The sequence below is a fragment of the Mustela lutreola genome, chromosome 3 (assembly GCF_030435805.1).
Source record: "Mustela lutreola isolate mMusLut2 chromosome 3, mMusLut2.pri, whole genome shotgun sequence".
Taxonomy (NCBI): domain Eukaryota; kingdom Metazoa; phylum Chordata; class Mammalia; order Carnivora; family Mustelidae; genus Mustela; species Mustela lutreola.
The window spans coordinates 55,586,134-55,609,236 of NC_081292.1; the positions used below are offsets into that span (position 1 = coordinate 55,586,134).

General features: G+C 38.7%; 1 protein-coding gene across 1 annotated transcript in view; it reads left to right on the forward strand.

The window, feature by feature from the left end:
- The first annotated feature begins 18,999 nt into the window (after positions 1-18,999).
- The window catches only part of IL7 (interleukin 7), a 53,357-nt gene continuing 49,253 nt past the window's right edge, over positions 19,000-23,103 (forward strand). Inside the window, exon 1 of the mRNA XM_059166166.1 lies at positions 19,000-19,485. Within this exon, the coding sequence (XP_059022149.1) occupies positions 19,476-19,485 (10 nt within the window). The 5' untranslated portion in view covers positions 19,000-19,475. The remainder of the gene's footprint in view (positions 19,486-23,103) is intronic.

Here is a 23,103-nt window from a genome sequence, read left to right on the forward strand (position 1 = left end):
AGAAAACCAGAATGGAAGCAGTATTTAAAGCTGACACCATGGGACTTGATGTTTCCACAAATGCAGAAAACTGATGTTTCTACAAAGGCTGCTCTTACCAGCTCCCTGCGTTGATGGTACTAAGGTTTGTCTTCCTTTTTCCTGGGGACCACTGTAGCCCAGACTCACCTAACATTCTTTGCAAAGTGAGCCAGGCTAAGACAGGAAGGGACTGTGGTCCATCTCATGAAAGACCAAAGACGCTCCACTAAAGCAGAAGATGGCAGACCTAACTCTGGCCAGGCTCTCTCCAGTTAGGCTCTCTTACTGCTCTCTCTCTCCCTCTCAATCTCCATTTCTCTCCCTCTGTCTCTCTGTCTCTCTCTCTCACTCTCTCACTGCCTTCATACCACAGTCATCACTCAGACACATTTCTGATTGCAGTTTGTGGAACCTCCGTTCTGTAGGTTCTTATAGATCTTGTGGTGCTCATTGGACCTTTGTGTTAAGGGAGCATTCATAGGTACTTGGTTAGAGAACCAAGTATTATTACAACCTAGTATAAACCTTAGAACACATGATGTGTAACTGAAAAAAAAAGTGAGGTAATTTTTTACTATTTATACTATGTTAATCTCCAAGCATAGTAAAAGTTTCCAGGAGTGTAAATCACTCAGTTTCATTTACACAACTGCAAAGAAAGAAAGAAAGAAAGAAAGAAAGAAAGAAAGAAAGAAAGAAAACCAGTGTTCATCAAGATATTTCTTGTCAAAAGAACAATGTAAGCAAAGGGAAAGAGACGTGAAACTGTATGACACATTTGCAATTCTGCAAAGTATTTAGCTGGGAGAGAAAGGAAGGTAAGAAATAGGTTGGGAGGCAAACAGTGTCCACCTGATAAGTGTCCTTAAAGAATTTGGGCTTCACTCTGAAGATAATGGGCATTACAGATTTTTTTTTTATTGATTTCATTTTTTTTCTTTTTTTTTTTTGAATTTAATTTCTTTTCAGTGTAACAGAGTTCATTGTTTATGCACCACACCCAGTGCTCCATGCAATACATGCCCTCCTTAATACCCACCACCAGACTCCCCGAACCTTCCACCCCCTGCCCCTTCATAACCCTCAGATTGTTTTTCAGAGTCCATAGTCTCTCATGATTCATCTCCCCTTCCAATTTCCCTCAACTCCCTCTCCTCTCCATTTCCCCATGTCCTTCGTATTATTCCTTATGCTCCACAAATAAGTGAAACCATATGATACTTGACTCTCTCTGCTTGACTTATTTCACTCAGCATAATCTCTTCCAATCCCAGCCATGTTGCTACAAAAGTTGGGTATTCATCCTTTCTGATGGAGGCATAATACTCCATAGTGTATATGGACCACATCTTCCTTATCCATTTGTCCGTTGAAGGGCTTCTTGGTTCATTCCACAATTTGGCAACTGCATTCATTGCTGCTCTGAACACTGGGGTACAGATGGCCCTTCTTTTCACTACATCTGTATCTTCGGGGTAAATACCCAGTAGTGCAATTGCAGGGTCGTAGGGAATCTCTATTTTTAATTTCTTAAGGAATCTCCACACTGTTCTCCAAATTGGTGCAGCCAATTTGAAGAATAGCCAATTACAGATAATTTTAAAGCAGAATAGTGCTATGGCCAAATGTGCCTTTGAAAAATTGCTTTGGCTGCTACAAAAAAAAAAAAAAAATGGAGGTAGAAAAACGGGACTGAGAGATCAAGGAAGACACTATTGTAGGGAGTAATACAAATATAAGTAAAAATTTAAGAAAATCTACAACGTAACACATTTGGGTATATCTAGTATGTTAACTAGGGAAGGAGGATCACATTGCCACATCAATTTTATATAAAAATGGAGCATGGAGCATCATACACTAATTTAATCAACCAAACTATAAGATTTAAAGTTAAGAATGCACTTGGCACAAGAAGTTGCAAAACCCTTTCCCTGACTGTTCATACCACTGAGATCTTATCCTTCCATGTAACTCTTTTTTTTTTTTTTTTTTTTTACTGTGCCTTCCTTCCAGTTTTACTGTAATGAGATGGGTTCTAACAAGCTGCAGCCCCAGGTAAGCCATGTGCCTTCAATGGCATGCCTTCTCTCTTTCCAAAACCCACAGAGTACATGCAAACCATTTTTTTTTTTTTTTACAAAGAAGTGTTCTTAGTGTTATCTTCTTACATTAACCCTCATTTTTCTTCTATATGGCTTGTTCATTTTTTCTCTGTGTGGAGTTATTTCAAAGCTTCTTTGATATCGTTTGCCTTTCCTCCTGTATCATTCCACCAACTGATTTAATATCCCACTTGAGAGAGAGTAGATTGTAGGAGTTAAGGGCACCAATTGAAGCCAGACTGCCTGAATTCAAGTCCTAATGCCACCATCTAATTACTCCATGACCTCCAACCACTTACTTAGCTCTTCATATCTCATTTTCTCCTAAAATGAAGATAATAATACCCGTCTGTGGAAAAAAAGTGGCAAAGTTGACTCCAGTTCTTTACTAGATCCAGACACTTGGCATTTGACATCGTGGCTCTTCTTATAAGGAGGCAGAATCTATTCCTAGTCTCTTGAACCCGGATTAGTGTTTTGACTTGCTTTGTCCAATAGAGTATGTAGGAAGTGGTAGTGTGCAGTCTGAGCTTAGGTTTCAAGACTTGCCCTCTTCCTTGGAATCTTGCTATGGCCATGAGAAAAATCCCAGGCTAGTCTTTTGAAAAATGAGAGACCACACAGAGAAGGACCAAGTTGTTTTATTTGAGTCCATCCTAGATCTACAACTCAATCCAACCAGGCAGCTGACTGTAAACAGGTGAGTGAGTCAGGCCAACGTCTTTCGGGCTTAGGCCAGATCAGTAGAACCAGTGACTTGTGAAAAATTGTAAGTAGTTATTGTTTTACATTTTTAAATTTTAGAGTGGTTTGTTATACAGCTATCTTGGAAATAGGTAACTGATGCACTATATAATGGCGCTGAGGCTTAAATGAATTTGTCAAGTGCTTACCTAGAACAATGGTTGCAATTTAATAAGTATTACTTAAATGTTTGCTTTTATTATTATTTGTAGTAGTAGTAGTAGCAAAGAAATGGGATCTGGATTAGAAATACAGATATGGAATGAGCATAAAAGTGACTACAGAAAACACGAGAATAGATGGGAGCCTTGAGAAAGCATTTAAAATCCTAATTCTACCCATTTTGACAGCTTGAAATATGCATTTATCTCTTCTATGCCTCGAAACATCTTAAAGTTTAAATGAATAAAAAACTATAAAATTTCAAAAAAGACAATGAGAACAAGAGGTTAGCAGAGTGAGGAAACACACACACACACACACACACACCTCTTTGTAGAAGTGTCATCATCAGAAGAGAATGGATTCTTCTCAATAGAAAGCTTTTGGTCAGATTCTATGGATGGCAGGAGTAAGGAGTGTAGCTGACAATGGGGGTTTAGAAACAAATGTCTGTGCAATCTAATATGATTCCAGCTCCACAATCCTACCACACAAAGACAAGTTACTTCTGTTTACCTGGCCCCTCATAGGAGTCTGAAGATTATTTTCTGGAGGAAAAAAACCAAAAAACAAAAACCCAAGGGACTGAACTTTATAACAGGAGTTAAGAAGGCTACATGCTAAAGAGCAGATCTCCAAACCATTCCCTCCCACCTTGGCATTTGTAGCCAGATTTATAGCAACCACCCATTTCTAAGGGGTAGGAAGCATCTTCTCTGCTTTTAGCAAGAGACAGAGATAACAAAATAGATAAAGGGGGGGGGAGAAGACTCAAATAAGTGGAGATTATTCAGGTTAAAAAAAGGGAGGATATTTAAATATCTCCTTCTTTTTCTCTCTCAACATAAAATATTGCAGCCACAAAACAAGAAGAGGCTTCTCTACCAAAAAAATGGAAAAAATAAAAAATAAATGTTCAAAACGAGGGCTTTAATTAATCACTCATTACTTTAAACTGAGACACCAAAAAGTTGTACCCCCATTATAGTGGCACTATAAGTAACACAGCCCTTGCACAGATGTATAGCCTGGTTCTTCATCATCTGGATGGTTCAATGAACCTCAGACTTTGAACTCACATTAAGATGGTCCTAGATTGGAAATGATAGCCGGAAATGTCTAGTTAGCTGGCATAAGAAAACAAAAGTTCTCTCTAGAGAACGATGTCCATCATTCTAAGCCTCTAATTATTCCCACAAATGAGGTTTCTAAAATAATGTCTAGCACACAATGATATGACCATAACCAGGAACAACACAAAGAAACAAGACCTTATGAGAGAATATAACAAGAAATATCATATTCACAGATACTTATCATAAGTAAGTGGAAATAAAACTATAAAATACCTGGGCTTACTTCAGTCGATAAAAAATGAAAGATTGAACTTAAATATTTCAGCAGGACACCATAAACTACATGCCAAAGTTTTACAATGTATAATCTGAAGAAGTACATCTCTAAAACAGACTTAAATACTGCCTATGAGTTAGGCCATTCCTTTGTTGGAGTGCTCTAAATGTTTAAAAGTACTTTCTTTTGCTAAGCCAGTATCTCATAACTATTGTGTCCAGGGGTGTGCTCGTAAATGACATGTTTGTACCGTTTGCTAGATTCTGTAGCAGAAATACTCTCACTGTGACTTGCTTCAAGTAAACAATAGGATGTCACTAAATGTAGATCTAAGAGACACGTTCAATCAGATCTTATAGGCCAGTATGAGCCAGTGCCAATACACTGTTGGTTGTTATTTCTGACGATGTCTTTTCTGGCCAAGGTAAAATATCCCTAATTCTTAGTTACTTCCCATATGCAGTTGATTATCTGTAGAATATTCATTCCTGTAATGGGTATTTATTTAGGGCCTACTATTTGTCAGTAATTGTTCTAGGCACTAAACATACATCAATGAACAAAAAATATCGTTGTGAAGCTTATGTTATAGTGAAGAGGAAAAGACAATGAACAAACAAGTAAATATATAATCTGTAAAATATTAATAAATGATATGGAGAAAAATATATAGGGATAAGGTGGGGGGTTGCTATTTTATATGGAGGAAGGCTTCACTGATTAAAGACCATATGATACATTTACTCTTTGTTCTCATACATTGCCATAAAGCTCTTGATAATTTAGAGAGAAAAAGAAGAGAGTTGAATTTATGAAAACTTTAAGAAGAGCTTACAAAGGGTATAAGCACTATGAAGAGATATTACTCTAAAACAGAGATTGCAAACAAAGTGTTCAAAAGAATTGAACTAACATTTAAAACTTGGAAAAGTCCAGTAAATATGCAAAATTTCAGGCTTGCTTGCAAGACTGGGAACCAGGCAATGCTGATACTGCATTCTGGTGTCCTTTAGACAAGGGCTGAGCTCTCCAGGCAGGCGTTCTAGTCCCTAGAAGGTTGTCTGTCTGTATCACCTTAAATTACCTACATGACCCTTGCACCTATTTGAATTTGTGACCTGGTCAAAATAAATTAATAATTATATTTTAAAAAATTTTTTGTTTTTGAATTTTTTTTCTTTGTCTTTGAAACTTAACCCATAAATTCTGAAAAGTAATACACTAGTGGCTCTGCAATTTACTCTACAAGGGGTTTCCAAAATACATTTTGAAAAATGTTAACATGAACATAAAACAGATGTATAAATTCGCAAGACAGCCACTCAAAATGGAAAAGGGAAAGAAACATTAAGAGGTAAAAATTCCAGAGTGCTAAAATATTCATAATACTTTTTATTAGTAATCAAGATATAGAATATTATAGCAATATTCATATTCTTCAATGTGTGTCTATTTCAGCATAATTTGTTAGTTTTGAAACATAGTTTCTTCCTGTGATCACCCTTACCTTATCAGCATTACTAAAATATAGTGACATTTAAGTGGCATTTCATACTCTGAAAGTATTTAAAATATATTGGACAATATGGAGGAGGTCTGACCAAATTAATTAAAAAATTGATGCAAATATCTTTTCATCAGTGAATGTAGTGTGAAGGTCATCAAATTGCTGCCCATCCAATCCAGATAGAATATTTTTTAATTCACAATACCAAATTCCAAATAAACTTCAAACCCAACAGCAAAACCAACACCTACACTAGTCTATGAAACATATTTTACAGACTCACTTTATGCAACATCACCTTCCATCTGCCAAGACACATATTTATAAAATTCTATTTACAATGCTGCCTAGAAACCACTATTAGTCATCATAAATATTGCTATAACCAAATAATTCTCATAAACCAAATGTTGCAAATAAAAACAAGTGATTCTGAAATAATTTCTAGAACCAGTCTCCTTGATTTCAAATTGTTTGTTTGTGGGAAGGAATAGAAGGAGGACAACATAATTAAAGTAGACCTTACAACTAAAACTATTCTATTTTCAACTTAAAGGTACCTATAAATGGAAATGTTTGACATAAGGAGCTATTTCATAATTAACTTGGTTCTCTTCCCTTTCACTTTGAGATTTCCTTATATCTCTTTCTCAGTTATAGAACACATACACACACACAAATACGTAATTAGTTGACATAAAATCCATTTGGGGACCATTTTTTTTTTTTTAAAGAAAGCCTTGTTTTATCTTCGTAGTGTTATTTTATTTAGATTATGTGAGGTTCGAAGGCATTGAACTTCTCAGAATAGGAATGTCTCTTATACCACATTTTTAACATAGTGAAATATGCTAGTCACTGTTATGTAGGATGAAATCGTAATAGATCTGTTCAAATATACAACTCAATTAAATGTGTGTAAAAGGTAGAATCTATCTGAATCTAGTATATCTGAGTGAGATATTCCAGCTCTGACCTAGTTATCAGCTGGTGAGAAAATATATCAGCATGAATACAACCACCATTGCCTAAGATGAGGCTTTACATGTACTAAGTGCCAGTGATGTCCAGGGATTGTGCTAAATATTGAGAAGAGAACCGCAAACAAGATGGGTGTCTATCCTCCAGAAACTGTGAAAGTTTTAATAGTGTAACACATTCAACAGCAGAAGTAGCCATCCATTCATTCAGCACATTTAAATCAAATACCTAAGGCAAGAGAGCCTTGTTATGGGCTCAAAGGATACCTAAATAAGGAGTGCCTGTGTGGCTCAGTGGCTTAAACCTCTGCCTTCAGCTCAGGTCATGGTCTCAGGGTCCTGGGATGGAGCCCCACATCAGGCTCTCTGCTCAGGAGGGAGCCTGCTTCCTCCTCTCTCTCTGCCTGCCTCTCTGCCTACTTGTAATCTCTGTCTGTCAAATTAAAAAAAAAAAAAAAATCTTTTAAAAGATACCATAAATCAAAAAGAAGTCTGTATCGTCAAGGATTTCACAATGAAGGGAAAAAATAATCAAAATCTTTACAGTATAGCTGCTAAGCATTTGATAAAGAAAGGACCTAGTCCATACAATTGACACTAAACAGATAACATCCCTTAGGAAATACCTAGCTTAACCTGAAGAATGGGGTGGGCAAAGGCACTCTAGGCTGCAAGCACAACAGGTACAGAGCTAGGGAAGCCTGAGAATCCAAATGACTGGAGGATTCAGGATGCCAGTAGAGTGTCTGTGCAAATAATTGTATGGCAGGAGGGTGGAGCCAAATCATGAAGAGCCTTGTATTCCATGCAGAGTGCCAAGAGACACTGCCCTTAGGAAACATGAAGTCATTGAAAAACTTAAAGCAGGGAATGAGAGTCCAGTTGTTTTTCAAAAATATCTCTTAAGGATGTAGTGGAGGAGAGAGAGATTCCTACTCCCTAAAAAAGGCAGCAGGAACAGATGAGAGAGGACAGTTAGTAGTAAGCAAATAGTATCACACAGGATTTAGTGGTTTATTTGATCACTCTTAGGTTTCCAGCCTGAGAGATAAAAGATACAATTAAACTACATATTTTGGAAAAATATACAATGAGAAAAAATGAGGTAGAAAATAAGCTTATGTTGGTATAGGTTGAGTTGGAGAGCTCTTTGAGAAACTCAGGTAGATGCACAAAAACCTGTTGAGTAACAGGATTGGAATTTAAGGTCATGGAAGACTAGTGGCGGGGGAGGGGCGCGGAGTGGGCAATGAAAATAAACATCAGAGTGAATGCAGTAACTTAGGAAGTGAGTGCAACATGAGGAGAGGAGAGGGCAGAACCCTGAAGAATAAAAATGTTATGACAGGCAGAGGAAGAGAATCCAGGAAAGAAGGAGGAAAGATTTTAAGTCTAACAAGATGAGAATTAGGGATGTCCAAAGAAACCACGAGGGGGAAAATATTCCAAGAAGGAGTGATTAAGTATCCAATACTTCTGAGATGTCAAGGAGACTAAGTGGTAAGATGTACCTAAAGTGCTTTTATAAGATTGCATCCAAAACAAGGGGCCAGCAATAGACTATGATTGAAAAAATTATGAGCCATTTACATATAATGCAGCTATTACAAAACAAAAATGGTCTCTATGCTCTGATACGGAGAAAAGGTTTTCCTCTGGGGGGAGAAAAAAAGGGACAGAAAAGGAAAGAGAAATAGAACCTGCCACACAGAGCTTCTGCAGTAGGCATTTCTAAACAACTAAATTTTAAAAATACCATTGGAAACAACTGAACCTATCATATATTAAATTGGTTAAATAGCCATAAATTTTAAAAGTTGAGTTTCAATGACTTTGAATACAGCATTTTGATGTTATATATGTCCTTAAAGGGATGTGTTCAAGGAACAGAAAGAACTATGTAGGCAATTTAAAATTCTGTTAGAAGGTATATTGTTTAATATAATATTATTATCAATGTTTTGCAGCCAATTTATATCAGTTGTTAAAAAATAAGGAATTAAATTAATTCTATCAGAAGTCAATATCCTTCAGTGAGAAGAAACATGATAACATTATAAATAAAGAAATTAAGGAAAAAGAAGCTGAATTATTAAAATGCAATTAGAAAGAACAACACAAACCTGTAATTTCCCCTGCTACTGAAATGGTCTAGAACTACATCATTCTTTTTTTTTTTTTTTTTAAAGATTTTATTTATTTATTTTTCAGAGGGAGAGTGAGCACAGGCAGACAGAGTAGAAGGCAGAGTCAGAGGGAGAAGCAGACTCCCCGTGGAGCAAGGAGCCCGATGTGGGACTCGATCCCAGGATCCCAGGACGCTGGGATCATGACCTGAGCCGAAGGCAGCTGCTTAACCAACTGAGCCACCCAGGCGTCCCGAACTACATCATTCTTAAAGGGCCTATCCACCAAGAAGATCTAACAATTGTAAATATTTATGCCCCCAGTATGGGAGCAGCCAACTACATAAGACAATTGTTAATCAAGATAAAGAGTCACATTGATATAAATACATTAACAGTAGAGGATATTAATACTCCACTCTCAATAATAGATCATTTAAGCAGAAAGAAACAAGAGCATTGAATGACACATTGGAAGAGATGGACCTCATAGAACATACAGAAGATTCCACCCTAAAACAACAGAATATTCATTCTTCTCCAGTGCACATGGAATTTTCTCTAGAACACACCACATACTGGGTCACAAACCATAGCTCAAATGATACCAAAAGATTGAGATTATTCCCTGCATATCCTCAGACCACAGTGCTTTGAAACTGGAACTCAACCACAAGAAAAAGTTTGGAAGGAATTCAAACTCTTGGAAGCTAAAAAGACCACCCTGCTTAAGACTATTTGGATCAACCGGGAAATCAAAGAAGAACTTAAACAATTCATGGAAACCAATGAAAATGAAGACACATTGGTCCAAAACCTATGGGATACTACAGTGAAGGCAGTCCTAAGGAGGAAATACATAGCCATCCAAGCCTCACTCAAAAAAACTGAAAAATCCAGACTACACCAGCTCTCTTTACACCTTAAAAAACTGGAAAATCAACAACAAATGAAGCCAACCACATGCACAAGAAGGGAAATAATCAAGATTAGAGCAGAGATCAATGAGATAGAAGCTAGAGATATAGTGGAACACATCAATGAAACTGGAAGTGGATTTTTTGAAAAAAAGCAGTGAGAGCTTCTAAAGCCCAGATTGTGGTTTCTAAATAATAATCTACTAAAAGAAGAAACCAAAGCTCCAATGTAATAGAAGTTCAGGGGTCAATTTTGGAAATCTGCACATCTAGGTTTTAGATAAGAATTCCTGAAATTTAAAGATGGAGGCAAGTAAATGAAGACAAAGCATGTTGCAGAGCAATATGTATAGTATGAGCTCATTTTGGTTAAAAATATATATTAACAGCACAGCCATAATAAATGTGATATCTAGATGGAGTGTTAATTTTTACAAATTTTGCTTGTCTCCATTTATTAAATGTTTATACTTTACATGTCTGCTTTTATAATTTTTAAAAGTCAGTTTAAGAAATAACATCATCAACAATCAACCAACTAGTTCACTGAAGACCTGGGATGTGGTCTTCAGAAGTCAGGGTGCAGTGGAGTGAAAATGAATAGGAGTAGAAACTCTAAGTGTAAACTACAGAGTTTGGTACTCAGTAAAGAAAGGAAGGAGAAAGCAGAGTGATTAATCGGAAGCAGAGAGCTCGAAGGCTCCAAGCATCCTTTGCCCTAAATCTTTGGTACTGGATTTCTTCTCTCCAGAAGATGCCTCTAACAGACATCCATGTGATGCACTCAGTCACATTTTAGTCTTTGTTCAAATGTCAACTTCTTACTGAAGCCTGTTCAAAATCACAGCTCTCTTCCCCTACTTCCTCCCCTCCACTTGCACAAATCCCCTGTCCTGATCCTACTTTTTTTTTAACCACTGAACTTAGTAATTTTCTAAAATTTATGTACTTTTTACTTTTTTCTTTTTTATCTCTTCCCCTAGAATGTAAACTTCCATGTACCAGAAATTATTTTTGTCTGTCTTTTACACTGAAATATTCCAAGTACCTAGAATAGTGCATGCCACATAGTGTTACTTGATAACTATGTGTATGATTAAAAGAAGGGTTATTTAGGTTTGGGAAAGACTTGAGCACCTTTATGTATTAATCTTGAATATTCTCAGGAAGAAAGTTAAGTTTCTGTGGAAGATATTCATCACTTTGGCCACAATACATGTCAGAAACACACAATGTTTGAGCTAGTACTTACTTCCATGGAAAAGCAAAGGTCCAGTTAATTCCATTTAATGATAAGTTGTATTGAATTAGCTGCACTGACACAGTAGGATAAGATACCAAATGAGAACTGCCAAAAAGATCTGCTTGCAAGAACAGGTTTGTCACGAGGTCTATATCCTTTTACAGTTTAATATTCAATAAAGATTAAGGGGAGGGAAAAAGGAAATGTATTAAGTCAAATTAAAGTCAAAACAAAGATTTTTGGGGGCGCCTGGGTGGCTCAGTGGGTTAAGCCGCTGCCTTCAGCTCAGGTCATGATCTCAGGGTGCTGGGATCGAGTCCCGCATCAGGCTCTCTGCTCAGCGGGGAGCCTGCTTCCTCCTCTCTCTCTCTGCCTGCCTCTCTGCCTACTTGTGATTTCTCTCTGTCAGATAAACAAATAAAATCTTTAAAAAGCAAACAAACAAAAAAAAGATTTCTTAAGAGCATCAAAAGACCTAGAGAAAACTAAAGTAATAAAGAAGATAAGTAGTTTCAATCAATATTAACACAAAGCAACCATATTAACATGTTGGAGGAGGCCGCTGGGAGGATGTGACTACTGGTTGAGCTTGAACTGGATCCCCAAATCAGAGATTCCCCATTGCCCTTTTTGCCTCCATCCCTTGGAATGTAGGTTCTGCTTGCCTCTCCTACCCAACAGAGGCTGCTCTAAGGATACAGCCTTGAAATAATGATGTGATGTTGAGACCATCTAGATGGTGTAGATGTGATTGAACCCAGTTAAGACGTCTATATAAACTTTTAAGATTTGGTTAGCAGGTGTGGAGATCTACTTGTCTTATTGCCACCCACAAGACCCCTTCCCACTTAGAGTGGCTTGTCTCTTCTGTCTCTCCTTCTTCTCTGAGGACATGGGCCAGTTTCAGATTACAGCTGAGAGGCTCCCAGGAGCTTACAAACTGCAATAATAACTGTAGCAAAAGTATGAACTTGCTCTTTTCCTTATCTCCTAATGCTTTTCTAGGTTCAACCTCCTGAGATTTCTTTGGACCCTTACTCTTTTTTTTAACCTTCTGATAGTGTCTTGTGACTCTTGAAAGTCCTCGGTTATTTTTTCTTTTTTAAAGACTTTATTTATTTATTTGACAGACAGAGATCACAAGTAGGCAGAGAGGCAGGCAGAGAAAGAGGAGGAAGCAGACTCCCTGCTGAGCAGAGAGCCCGATGCGGGGCTCGATCCCAGGACCCTGGGATCATGACCTGAGCCAAAGGCAGAGGCTTTAACCCACTGAGCCACCCAGGCGCCCCAGTTTTGTTTTGTTTTGATTGTTTGGTGGTCTTACTTTAAATTCCCTGATTTATACCTGGCCATTGAACAATGCTTGCAAAAATCTCTAGTCTCAGAGGACCATTCTTAAATGATCAACGACCCAGTATACACGATATTTGTTTTTGTCTTGTTTGTTGTTGTATCTCAACATAGGCCACTTGGATCATGTACATGAAATGAAAAAAAATATATACTAAAAGTTTAAAAGTAAATTCAAATAGCTTAATTCAAATATATTCAAATATATACATGAGTATATATTTGCATTTGGTAAACAGCCCTAATTTCATAAAGTTAAATTTAAAGATTTTTTTAAAAGTTCTAATATGGGTTAGTTTGGAATTAGAAACAAAGGATCCTCATTTTTCTAATCTGAGTAAAAGTTTAAAAGTCTCAGAATGAAAATGACAAAGAGTATCATTTTGAGAAGAAGGAAATAATAAGAAATAGAAAAATACTACATTTCACTAGTAAAAAAAAAAAAAAAAAAACAATGTGTTACCCACATTAAACAGAAGTGTTTATTAGAAAAATAATCTAATGAGGAAGACATGATTAGAAAATCTGTTAGTTAAACATCATGGAGAATTATTAACATTGTAAAAGAAATAAAGAAATCAAAACATATAGTCACCATTTCATAGAGGATATTACGCAAGAAACCTAAGACACTCTTCTCCATTGTTTGAAGAAATCATTTTCTGATAAACCAAACTCAAGAGCTCCTCTCCAAAACTTCCAATTTTGTGCTCTTCTCATGGAGGTATAAATGTCACTACCAGCTAGTACATTAAAATTTTAGGCAAGCATGTTAATGTAGTTCCAGGCTTCAGGGATGCCAGTTAATCAACACACTATTGGCATAGAGGAATGACTGATACCCCGAGAACTCAGGGAAGTACAAGCTCTTCTTAGATTACTTTTTATGGACTTAATTACTACTGCAATACACTTAATCATTCCACATCATATACGAGTTAATGGATGTTCTGATAGTCCAATCACAGTCCAACACAATGACAAATGTGCTGGAACAACTTGGCTTGCCTGAAGGAGAGGCAGATTGAACTCATTTTCTAATTTAACAATAAAAGGATTTAAATAGGACACATAGCCCTCCATTTTAGAAAAAGAAGTCTAAATTTAGGGGCCCTGCCTGGCTCAATTGGTGAAGCAACTGACTCTTGGTTTTGGCTCAGGTCCTGATCTTGGCACTGTGAGATTGAGAGCCCCATGTGGGCTCTGTGCTCAGCATGGAGTCAGCTTGAGATTCTCTCCCTCCTTCTCCCTCTTGCCTTCCCCCTGCCCAAGTGTGCTCTCTTTCTAAATAAATAAATAAATCTTTAAAGCAGTCTAAATTCATATTAAATCAGAATTTTAACAAGCCTACCAGAACTTTAGACATATCAATGTCAGTCAATAGTTTTTACTATAACATTCATGGGTATTAATACAGGTTTGCCCAGAGCACTGAATCTCTGTAAGAACAGCAAGTCAAGACCTGTGCAGTTTGATATCGCCCTTTTCTACAAGTCATACTTGGGAAGAATTTGTAACTTGATAGGAATTCTGTTGACTTTCGAGAACTCCAGGTTGAGTAAGACACTGTCGCTGTTGTTCAAAGAGCTCATAAGAACAACTAAACAGCCTCACATAGTAACTGGATGCTCTAAAGGGACTCTGTCAGGGATTTTAAAGAAATAAAGGAAAATATTTTTCCATTTTCTTCAAGTAATTTCCATAAAACACTGTCATAAGTGTAATCTTCTTTAAGTAATCATCTATGAAGGCAATGGTTAAAAGCCCAGTCCCTCCAAAATTTAGTATATAAACGAAATCTCTAAGTGCCAACAACATATCCATTACTATGTAAAAAGGATTGGACAATACAAGCTATATAAGACAGTGCTCTTCCTTCCAAAAGACAATTTGGGAAATATTTCTCTCTTACACTAGCCAATTCTCACCCCAGAGGACACAAGTGAGGTCAGAGGGGACATTTTGATAAGAAACAAAATTAGGCACAAGATTCCTAATGGATTCTGACTGTTTAGAATTACACAATTTATGGACTGAAATGAAATGAAAGAGGATAGAGAAATGAAGGGAGGATAGGGAAAAAAATAAATCATGTACCTTGAGTTTCTTGGTTCTAGCCTTTCCTACTTCTTCCAAATAACCTAATTTTACCAACTAATATATAAATATGCTCTAGTACCTCTCATGCATGAAAATGAAACCTTCCATCATGCTTTACATGCCTTTCAAACCATTACCCTATTTCTTTATCTTTACCACAGATCTTTAAAAGTTGTCTCTTCTTTTTGTATCCTTCCTTGCATCCCACAAACTGGAACATTGCCTCTATCTATACTGCTCTTCTAAATTGTTGTCATGTTGACCACAATCTCTACTCTGCCAGATCAGTGGATACACCTTTCAATTTTCCTTTTGTTTGATCTTTTTGTGACATTTGGAAATGCTGACTAGTTAGCCTATTTTGACATTCTATCCTGGGATACCGACTTCTCTCTCTCTTACCCTGCTGTCCACTGTTTGGTCAGTTTGTTGGTGGGCACCCATTTCCCCAGCTACCCCTAATGTTTGTGTCTCATGGTCCCCCTAATGTTCGTGTCTCTTTCTCTCATCTCTTCTAAGTTGGATGATATCATTCTTTTTCATGGCCCCAGCAGTCACTGATATGTGGACATACACATTTTTGGCAGGGTTCCTAATATTCTGATTCAGCCTTATAAGTAACTTTATTTTTTTACTCTTCTAATGCTTTAAATGGACAATCTCATCCTATTCCTAGGCTGCATCTCATGAAATTAAGTATGTGTTATTGGTAAACTCTAGTCAATCACCCAGAAACAAATAGTTCAGATAATGATTAAACACAGTTCTAGAAAACAATAGAATTTCCAAATCCCTTTATGAAACTAAGAAAATCTGACAAGATAGCCCAAGCCTAGTTAAATATAATATGAAGAACAGACCTATACAAATTACAAAAAAAATTGCAAAAGTCTGTTAAGTATTAGCCACTGGAATTTAGCATTATGGTAAATTTACAGTTTCTTTAAAAATGCAATAAGAAAAAAAAATTTGACCTTGTAAATAGATCCTCAGTAGTCATTTGATAAAAATCAAAACCCATCCTCAATCTCGGGCTTGAAAATCAAACAGATATGATTTAGAATTATAGATTATCCACTTATAGCTGTTTTTCCATTAGACAGGTAAATTAACCCTTTTGGGATCCTAGTTTCACTGATTTTTAAAATGGGTCTAGATTGCCTTAAACCCTTGTGTGAAATATATCTTATCCTATCCTTTTCATAATATTCTTTATCCTTGAAGTCACATATTTAATATATGTTTTCCCCACCAGACCGAAAATACCTTGAAGATACGCCTATATGTGTGTGCATGGTCAGTTAGCGAATTTGCAGGGCCCTGTACAAAGTGAAAACGAAAGTACCCTTGTCCCAAAATAATTAAGAATTCCGAGACAGTGATAGAGGAATATTAAACCAAGCAGGGAGCCCTTCCATGCACTGGCCCCCATGCAACTACACAGAACACGGCGAGGCTTTATGTGATATGTCTGTGTGTGTATCTGCGTATTGGAAACACGTTAAGTATTAGACCTGGAAAATCAAGCCATAGGAACCTCAGAAAATATCCATAGACAGAAAGTTAGCTAGCATTCAGATCTATATAAACAATAGCCATATTACGTTGGGCAAAAATAGTTCAGATATTTAATCAAGAAAATATTTTCAGGCTTACCACTGACTGACTAATTTGACAGAAGATGGTAGAACAGTTAAAATGACATTGATTAATCTTTAACAATTTGCCCTTTAAGTAGATATTTATATCATTTCATTTCAGTGTTTTCTATTGCATTATATAAATCATTCTGAGATGATGTTTTCCCTTCTAATATATATTAATTGTAATTCACAAGCTATGCACTATTTTGTTTCTGTGTTGACTTTTCTGCATAATTCATTGAATCTATGAGTGAACGTTATAAAAACCACTCCATTTCTCTAATCATTAACTATTAATACATAAACATTTATAGAATGTTTAATCTTTGTTCATCTGTCTTATACAAAATAATGTTCAGCTTATCAAAGTATCAACCACTAATTTAAGACTTTATTTTGGAATTCTTTCAAAATGCTATAATTCATTTGACAGAGTTAGAAAAATAATAATTTGAAAGTTATTTCAAATAATAATTTGAAATAATAATTTGATAGAGTTAGAGCATATCCTTTTTTCATATACCAATAAAAATTCTAAATGTTTTATGAATTTTTTTAGTGTGATTCTTCACATTTGGGGTCAGAGTTTAGGTTGGAATTTACATGTCCCCTTCTGGAGCTCTGGATAATTTCCTCTCATGATTCCCAAAAGTTTACTTGTGCACAAGCCTTTATTCTGCCAGGTTTTATGTTGACCTCATGAAAAAGGAAATGGATTTCCTCTTGAGGAAGTTATTGATGGATGCTCTTTTATCTGTCCCTGAAACGTATTTTTAAAAAAGAAGAAAAGGTGCAGGCTTTGTGCAATTACATACCTCAATGCTGCTGTCAGGGATTTTAGACTAATAAGTAACTAATCTGGGTGTGTTTAGTTATAGAATTCATTTTATAAAAAAATTTTATTTATTTATTTGATAGAGAGATCACAAGTAGGCAGAGAGGCAGGCAGAGAGAGAGGGGGAAGCAGGCTCCCTGCTGAGCAGAGAGCCCGATGTGGGACTCGATCTCAGGACCCCAAGATCATGACCTGAGTCAAAGGCAGCAGCTTAACCCACTGAGCCACCCAGGCGCCCTGAGAATTCATTTTTAAAAGTCACTCCATCCTCCTGTTTTTCCACTCCCACCTCCCGGTCTAGGCTCCAGTCAAATGAAAATGCTTGTTTTTCTCCATCCCAGTCTGTCTCCTGTTCCCATTTGCTTCCCTCCTTCTCCAGCTCTTTCTTCTATTTCCCTTCTGCCTTTACATATTTTCTGTTCATGCATGCTCTCAACCATGCGTTCTCATACAATTGTTCTCTCTCGTTCTGTCACTCAGCAATACTTTCTGAATACCTGTGTGCTGGATACTATTCTAAGTGGACAGATGCTTGGCTGGGCACAGGGAAGAAAACAGTGGGAGCAGAGTGAGTTGTGTACCACAGGGGGTCAGAGAGGGCAGTAGCACCCAGATCACACCAGACGACCTCGAAGGCTTGGTACACAGTGGCAAGTGGCCAGAGTGTGGTCACAGAAGGTAGCATTGCATAAATCAAATATCCTGCTGCTATGAAGAGAGTGTATTTTAGAGGTAGAGTTGACAAGACTTGCCTATGGGCTGGATGTGAGAAGTGAGACGAAAAGAGAAATGGGAGATCCAAACTTGAGGCTTGAGTAATTCCATCTCACTCTTTCACTGTAATTCTCTTCTTCCTCCCTTCTTTTCCTCTTTTCTTTGTTCACACTATAACTGAATCTGGAATGTTCACCACCCTAGATTAGTGCCTGCTTGAGTCTCAATTTAGAACTCAGAAACTCTAGAAAGCTTTCCTGAGGTCCCCAACAGTGGAGCAAAGACACACCCATGGGATATCTGACCCTGTCTCCCTCTGGCATTAATTTCCACATTGTTCCCAAGGATGGCTAACACAGAGGCTGCAAGCATGAACTCTAGAGCCAGAATACACCAGGTTTGTGTAAAAGCTCTATTACTAACTAGCTGTTAACTTTGGCAAGTTACTTAAGGAAGTCTCAGTTCCCACATCTGTGAAGTGCAGATAAGAAAATTTTCAACTCATAGAAAATTATGCTTGAGAGTATATATGTATAAAATGCTTAGCACAATATAGTACAGAGCAAATGCTAGATAAAGGATAGCCATGATCATCATCACTGTTATTACTTCACTCACCTTTTAAGCAGGGCTCCTGTAGAATATCAGAAAACAAATTCAAGCAGGAAATACTAAAATAATTCAGGTTTAGAAAATATTAACTTCTCAGTAAAACACAGTAAAAATGGTCAATTCTGATAAATGCTTGGGTAGGGGTCATAGTTATTAACTATTACAGTCAGTCTCCATTTCCTCCACCTACTCTGGGCTTTGTTTCTGGTCCAAACATACCACTTACCATATTAGATGCGCCCACAGGATTATTTTTCTTTGAGGTCTCACCCGGGCAGGTGCATCTACAAAACAGGGCAGAAAGAGACTGATTACATAGGTTTGAGGGGCTGAGGGCGTAACCCTTTTAATCTTTCTTTACTTCCTTTTTCTTCTCTCTCTCTCTCTCTCTCTCTCTCTCTCTTTTTTTCAAGAGGACTTGGCATCGTCCACGACATCCGTGCAAGAGCTACGACGCCTCCTTGGTGGCGTAGCTTGTAATTGCCCAGCTTTTCGCACTACACGTTTGTGGCTTCCGTGGACAGAGCAACCAATGCTTTTAGATCCCAGTCGCCTAGCTTTGCCAAGACGGTTAGAGGTCATTTGGAAAGTCTTTTGCCTCGAATTGTTCTCATTCAGAAGGCCCGCTGGTTCCTCCTGTGGGGCTTTGGAAATTCGCGCCCTCCTCTGGTGCCGCTTCAGGTGCACAAGAAGAGCTAGGGGAGGGAGGACGCAGGTGCTCAAAAGAGGTGGGGCGGTGAAGGCACCCCGGTGGTGAACCCAAAGATCAAACCTGCAGACCCAGCTCAAAGTAGAAACTGAAAGTACACTGCCGGCTGATCCTACGGAAGTTATGGGAAAGGCAAAGCGCAGAGCCGGGCCGTGGTGTGTGCCGCCCCCCTTGGGATGGATGAAGCAGCAGGCGCGGAGTGGGTGAGAGGAACCAGCGGCAGAGGCCGCCCTAACCCGCACGGACTCCCGGCAACTCCGCGGAAGACCAGGCTCCTGGCAGCGACTATGGGCGGTGAGAGCTCGCTCCTGCTGCAGTGGCGGTCATCATGACCACGCCCGCCTCCCGCAGACCATGTTCCATGGTAAGCGCTCCTCTCCCAGGCGCACCACTCCGCGCGCCCGGCGCGCCGGGGGACTCCAGGACGCGTCGCCGGGCCCCGCGCCCAGGCGCGTCCGGGAACAGCCCAGCCTTGCACTTTGGACCTGCCGAAGGCACTGGCTCTCCCACAGGCGGGCGTCAGCCGCGCTTCGGTACCCTGGCCCACAGCCACTTGCCGTCGGGACTGCTGCGCCTCGCCCGCTGCGAGAAGCCACCCCCGACGCCGGCTGGCGGTCCCGAGCCCGGCGCTGCAGCCTCCGCGCCGCTCAGCGGCTGCAGCCGGCAGCCGGGTCTCCGAGGTAGCCAATGGCTCGCCGTCAGTCCTGCAGAGCCCGCGCTCCCCTCCCGCGACCCCGCGCCTGCCCGCCCTCCCCGCGCTCCTGGCGGCGCCCAGTTACTCACAGGCGCCCGGGGAAGGGGCGAGTTACCTGAGCTCGTGTAGTTCCCTACTCTCTAGAGAAGTGAAAGCGAAGCTCCCACGGGACTCGCTCTTAAACCCTAAGGGGACAGGTCTCTGGAAAACCCCGTTTCACCCCTTCAGCGAGGCTGGGAGTTTCCGACTGGGGCTGTACCTCGAGCCCTTTGCTGGGAACCCAAGTCCTCGGGCTGGCGTCGAGAAAGGCGAGCTTCGGGGTTTGGGTTTCTTTCTTTTTTTCTTTTTTCTTTCTTTCTTTCCCCTATATGGGTGCTTCTTGGTGGAGGCAGGATGAAATAGGCTTAAGTCTAAATTCTAGACCTTTGCCAAGATCTAATGTATTTTTATTCGTGCGGACTACGGACAAGGGCAGAGATGAGGCGAATGAGTTGGATTCCCTTGGCAGCTATATGGCCAAGGGAAAGAGACAAAAAGTTTACTGGATGGGGAAAAAAAAATAAAGAGAGATGTGACAGGCAAAGAGCTGCTGAGATAAATTAGAATATTTTATAGTAAACACTTCCTCATGAAAAAGAAAAAAAAAGGCGGGTGGACGAGGGTGAGGGGAATAAGGAGCAAATTGCTTTTGCTCTTCATGCGTGGTCTGTGCGCTTTCCAGGCTACACCGTTAGATCAAAAATCTTTTCTCTCCCGTAGGTATTAGAGAATCCATAGCCAAGAAGTACCGGATCAGTAACAACATTAGGGGGAGAGGTGGGTAGAGTATGGAAGACGATTATGGAAAAAGATTTGTAATGCGTGCCCTTCAGAAGTTTAGTATAGAATTAGAAATTAGGTATATCCCTGTCTCACAGCGCCATGGATCTCCTGCAATTATTTCTTTCCTGTAGCTCTTAGTTCTAATCCCTGCATCAACTCTAATTTTAACTGGAGAGGTTAAAAAAAAAAGAAAGAAAAAAGAAAAGGAAGCTAGGAAGTGCATTATTAACAAGGAGCTTTATTTCCTGAAGTGTATCTGTATTATTCATCTACCAAAAGTTATTAGCAAACAAAATATTAGAATTCTAAATTTGTTAATAGTGATTATAATGTGTGGCTTTTGCATTTCCAAGAGATTTCACAAGAAGCTTAAGGATAGGGTTACTCTTTTTAAACTTTTCCTTTGCTGCTTCTTTGAGGAGTTGAAGTAGTTGATGCCCTACTATGTGGTTCTCAAGGGTACTATCTAGTTTAGGCAATTTAATCACATTTGAGGACCAAAAATGGAATAGTAATAAAAACAGGGAACCGAGAAAGATGAGAAAGCCTGAACAGGTACAAAGGAGAGTCACAAATGGTACTACATCAGTGTTGGAGTCTCTTAAACAAAAATGGGAAAAGCTATTTTATAGGATCAATTTATATGCCATATTCACATTCATGCACATGAGATTATTTTTTCTGGTCTTGCCTCTGACACATAACCTGGTGTCATGTGTCTGTTTTTCTGAAATAAGAGTGTGTGATGCAGTGTTTCAGAGCTTGATCAGGAAGCACCTTAGTGAGGTTCATGTGGAAAAAAGATTTTTTTTTTTTTAAATATTCCCTTGACTGCACACACATGCTTGTTTTTGTAGGAAGCGGTGCAGCTCAGTGGCTAAAAGCTGAGTTCCTAAACTCTTTAACCTGTCTCTTACTATACACATTATATACCAGGAAAAATTTCTTTGTTCCTTAGGTTTTCCATCTGCACAACCGTGAAAACTGGTAGTACTTACCTCCGGAACTGGTTATGAGAGTAAATGGAATATTGTGTGCAATATCATAGGATGGCTACAGAAATGTCTTTAAGTTTTGGGTTTTGGTTTTTTTTTTTTTTTTTTTTTAGATTTTATTTATTTATTTGACAGACAGAGATCACAAGTAGGCAGAGAGACAGGCAGAGAGAGGGGGGGGGGAAGCAGGCTTCCTGCTGAGCAGAGAGCCAGATGGGGGACTCGATCCCAGGACCCCGGGATCATGACCTGAGCCGAAGGCAGAGTCTTTAACCCACTGAGCCACCCAGGTGCCCTGTCTTTAAGTTTTATCATGGGATTTGTGGATAGAGTTTACAGAGTAGTCTTAATATTGATTGTGGCAGAAATTAGATTTCTTCATATGAGGATAATCAAATTTACTATGTTAAGGTTATAACGAGCTGTTTTCCATACAACTCATGGTTGTTTTCTGTTTATTAACTTTTTCTTCTATTTATGCACCAATTTGCTTGTGACAAGCACAAGCCAAGTCTTATATTAAAACCAAGTCTTATATACTCAGATAATGTTTTCTATTCCATCCTGAATGTCTTTTCAGTATTTTTTTTTTTTGTAATTCCTAGTGAAAACGGTTCTATGAAATGTTTATAGTGGACATTCAATAAACATTTACTTATCTTAAGGAGGGATGAAGGACTGGATTCAATAGACTTAGAAACTAATTTATTTATATTCACTTTGACCCCATAACTTACGCGGCTGAGGACTGAATGTATTATTTGGCTTAAATTAAAAACCAACAAGAATTTTTAGACAGCCATCATTCTGGTGTAACCAAATTCCCTATTGAAAAGCAGGGTCTCCAGTTTCAATCCCTTCAGGAAATCTAAAGACAGAATTCCACAGGCCCAAGCTCGCCTTGCATTATTCCTTATGGTTTATCTTCTCTGTGACCTAAAGAAAAGTTCAGGGTCACGAAAGGGGTGAATGTCTATGCATAGTCTGAAATAAAACAGAATAAGTGCAGAGTTTTTTCCTATCATGACAACAATGTCAAAAGCATGCTCGAACTAGGCAGTATGAATATGTTTATTCTTTGGGTGGTGTGGAGAAAAGTCTTCATTCAATTGCAGACCAAAGTGCAGTTGTTCATCTGAGAGGTGGAAACTTCAGATCCACATCTCAGACCCAGTGAGATGTGGATCCGAAGCCCTGGGTGTGTTTGCAGTATTGTCCCTGAGGCGATTTCAAGTCTAAAGAAATACTCTATTGGGATGGCCAGGGAGATTCTTAGACTTAAGGTGCTTCAAAGTTGAAAGGGATCTTAGATAATTTAGTCTAACGTTTTCACTTTACAGATCACTTAAATGAAATTTAAAAGACACTGTCATTCACTTAGTCACACAACTCGTTGTAATACAGCTTCTTGGCATACCAAGATGAAAACCCCAAGTCTCCATACTCCAACCCTCTGTGTTTTGTTTTGGCC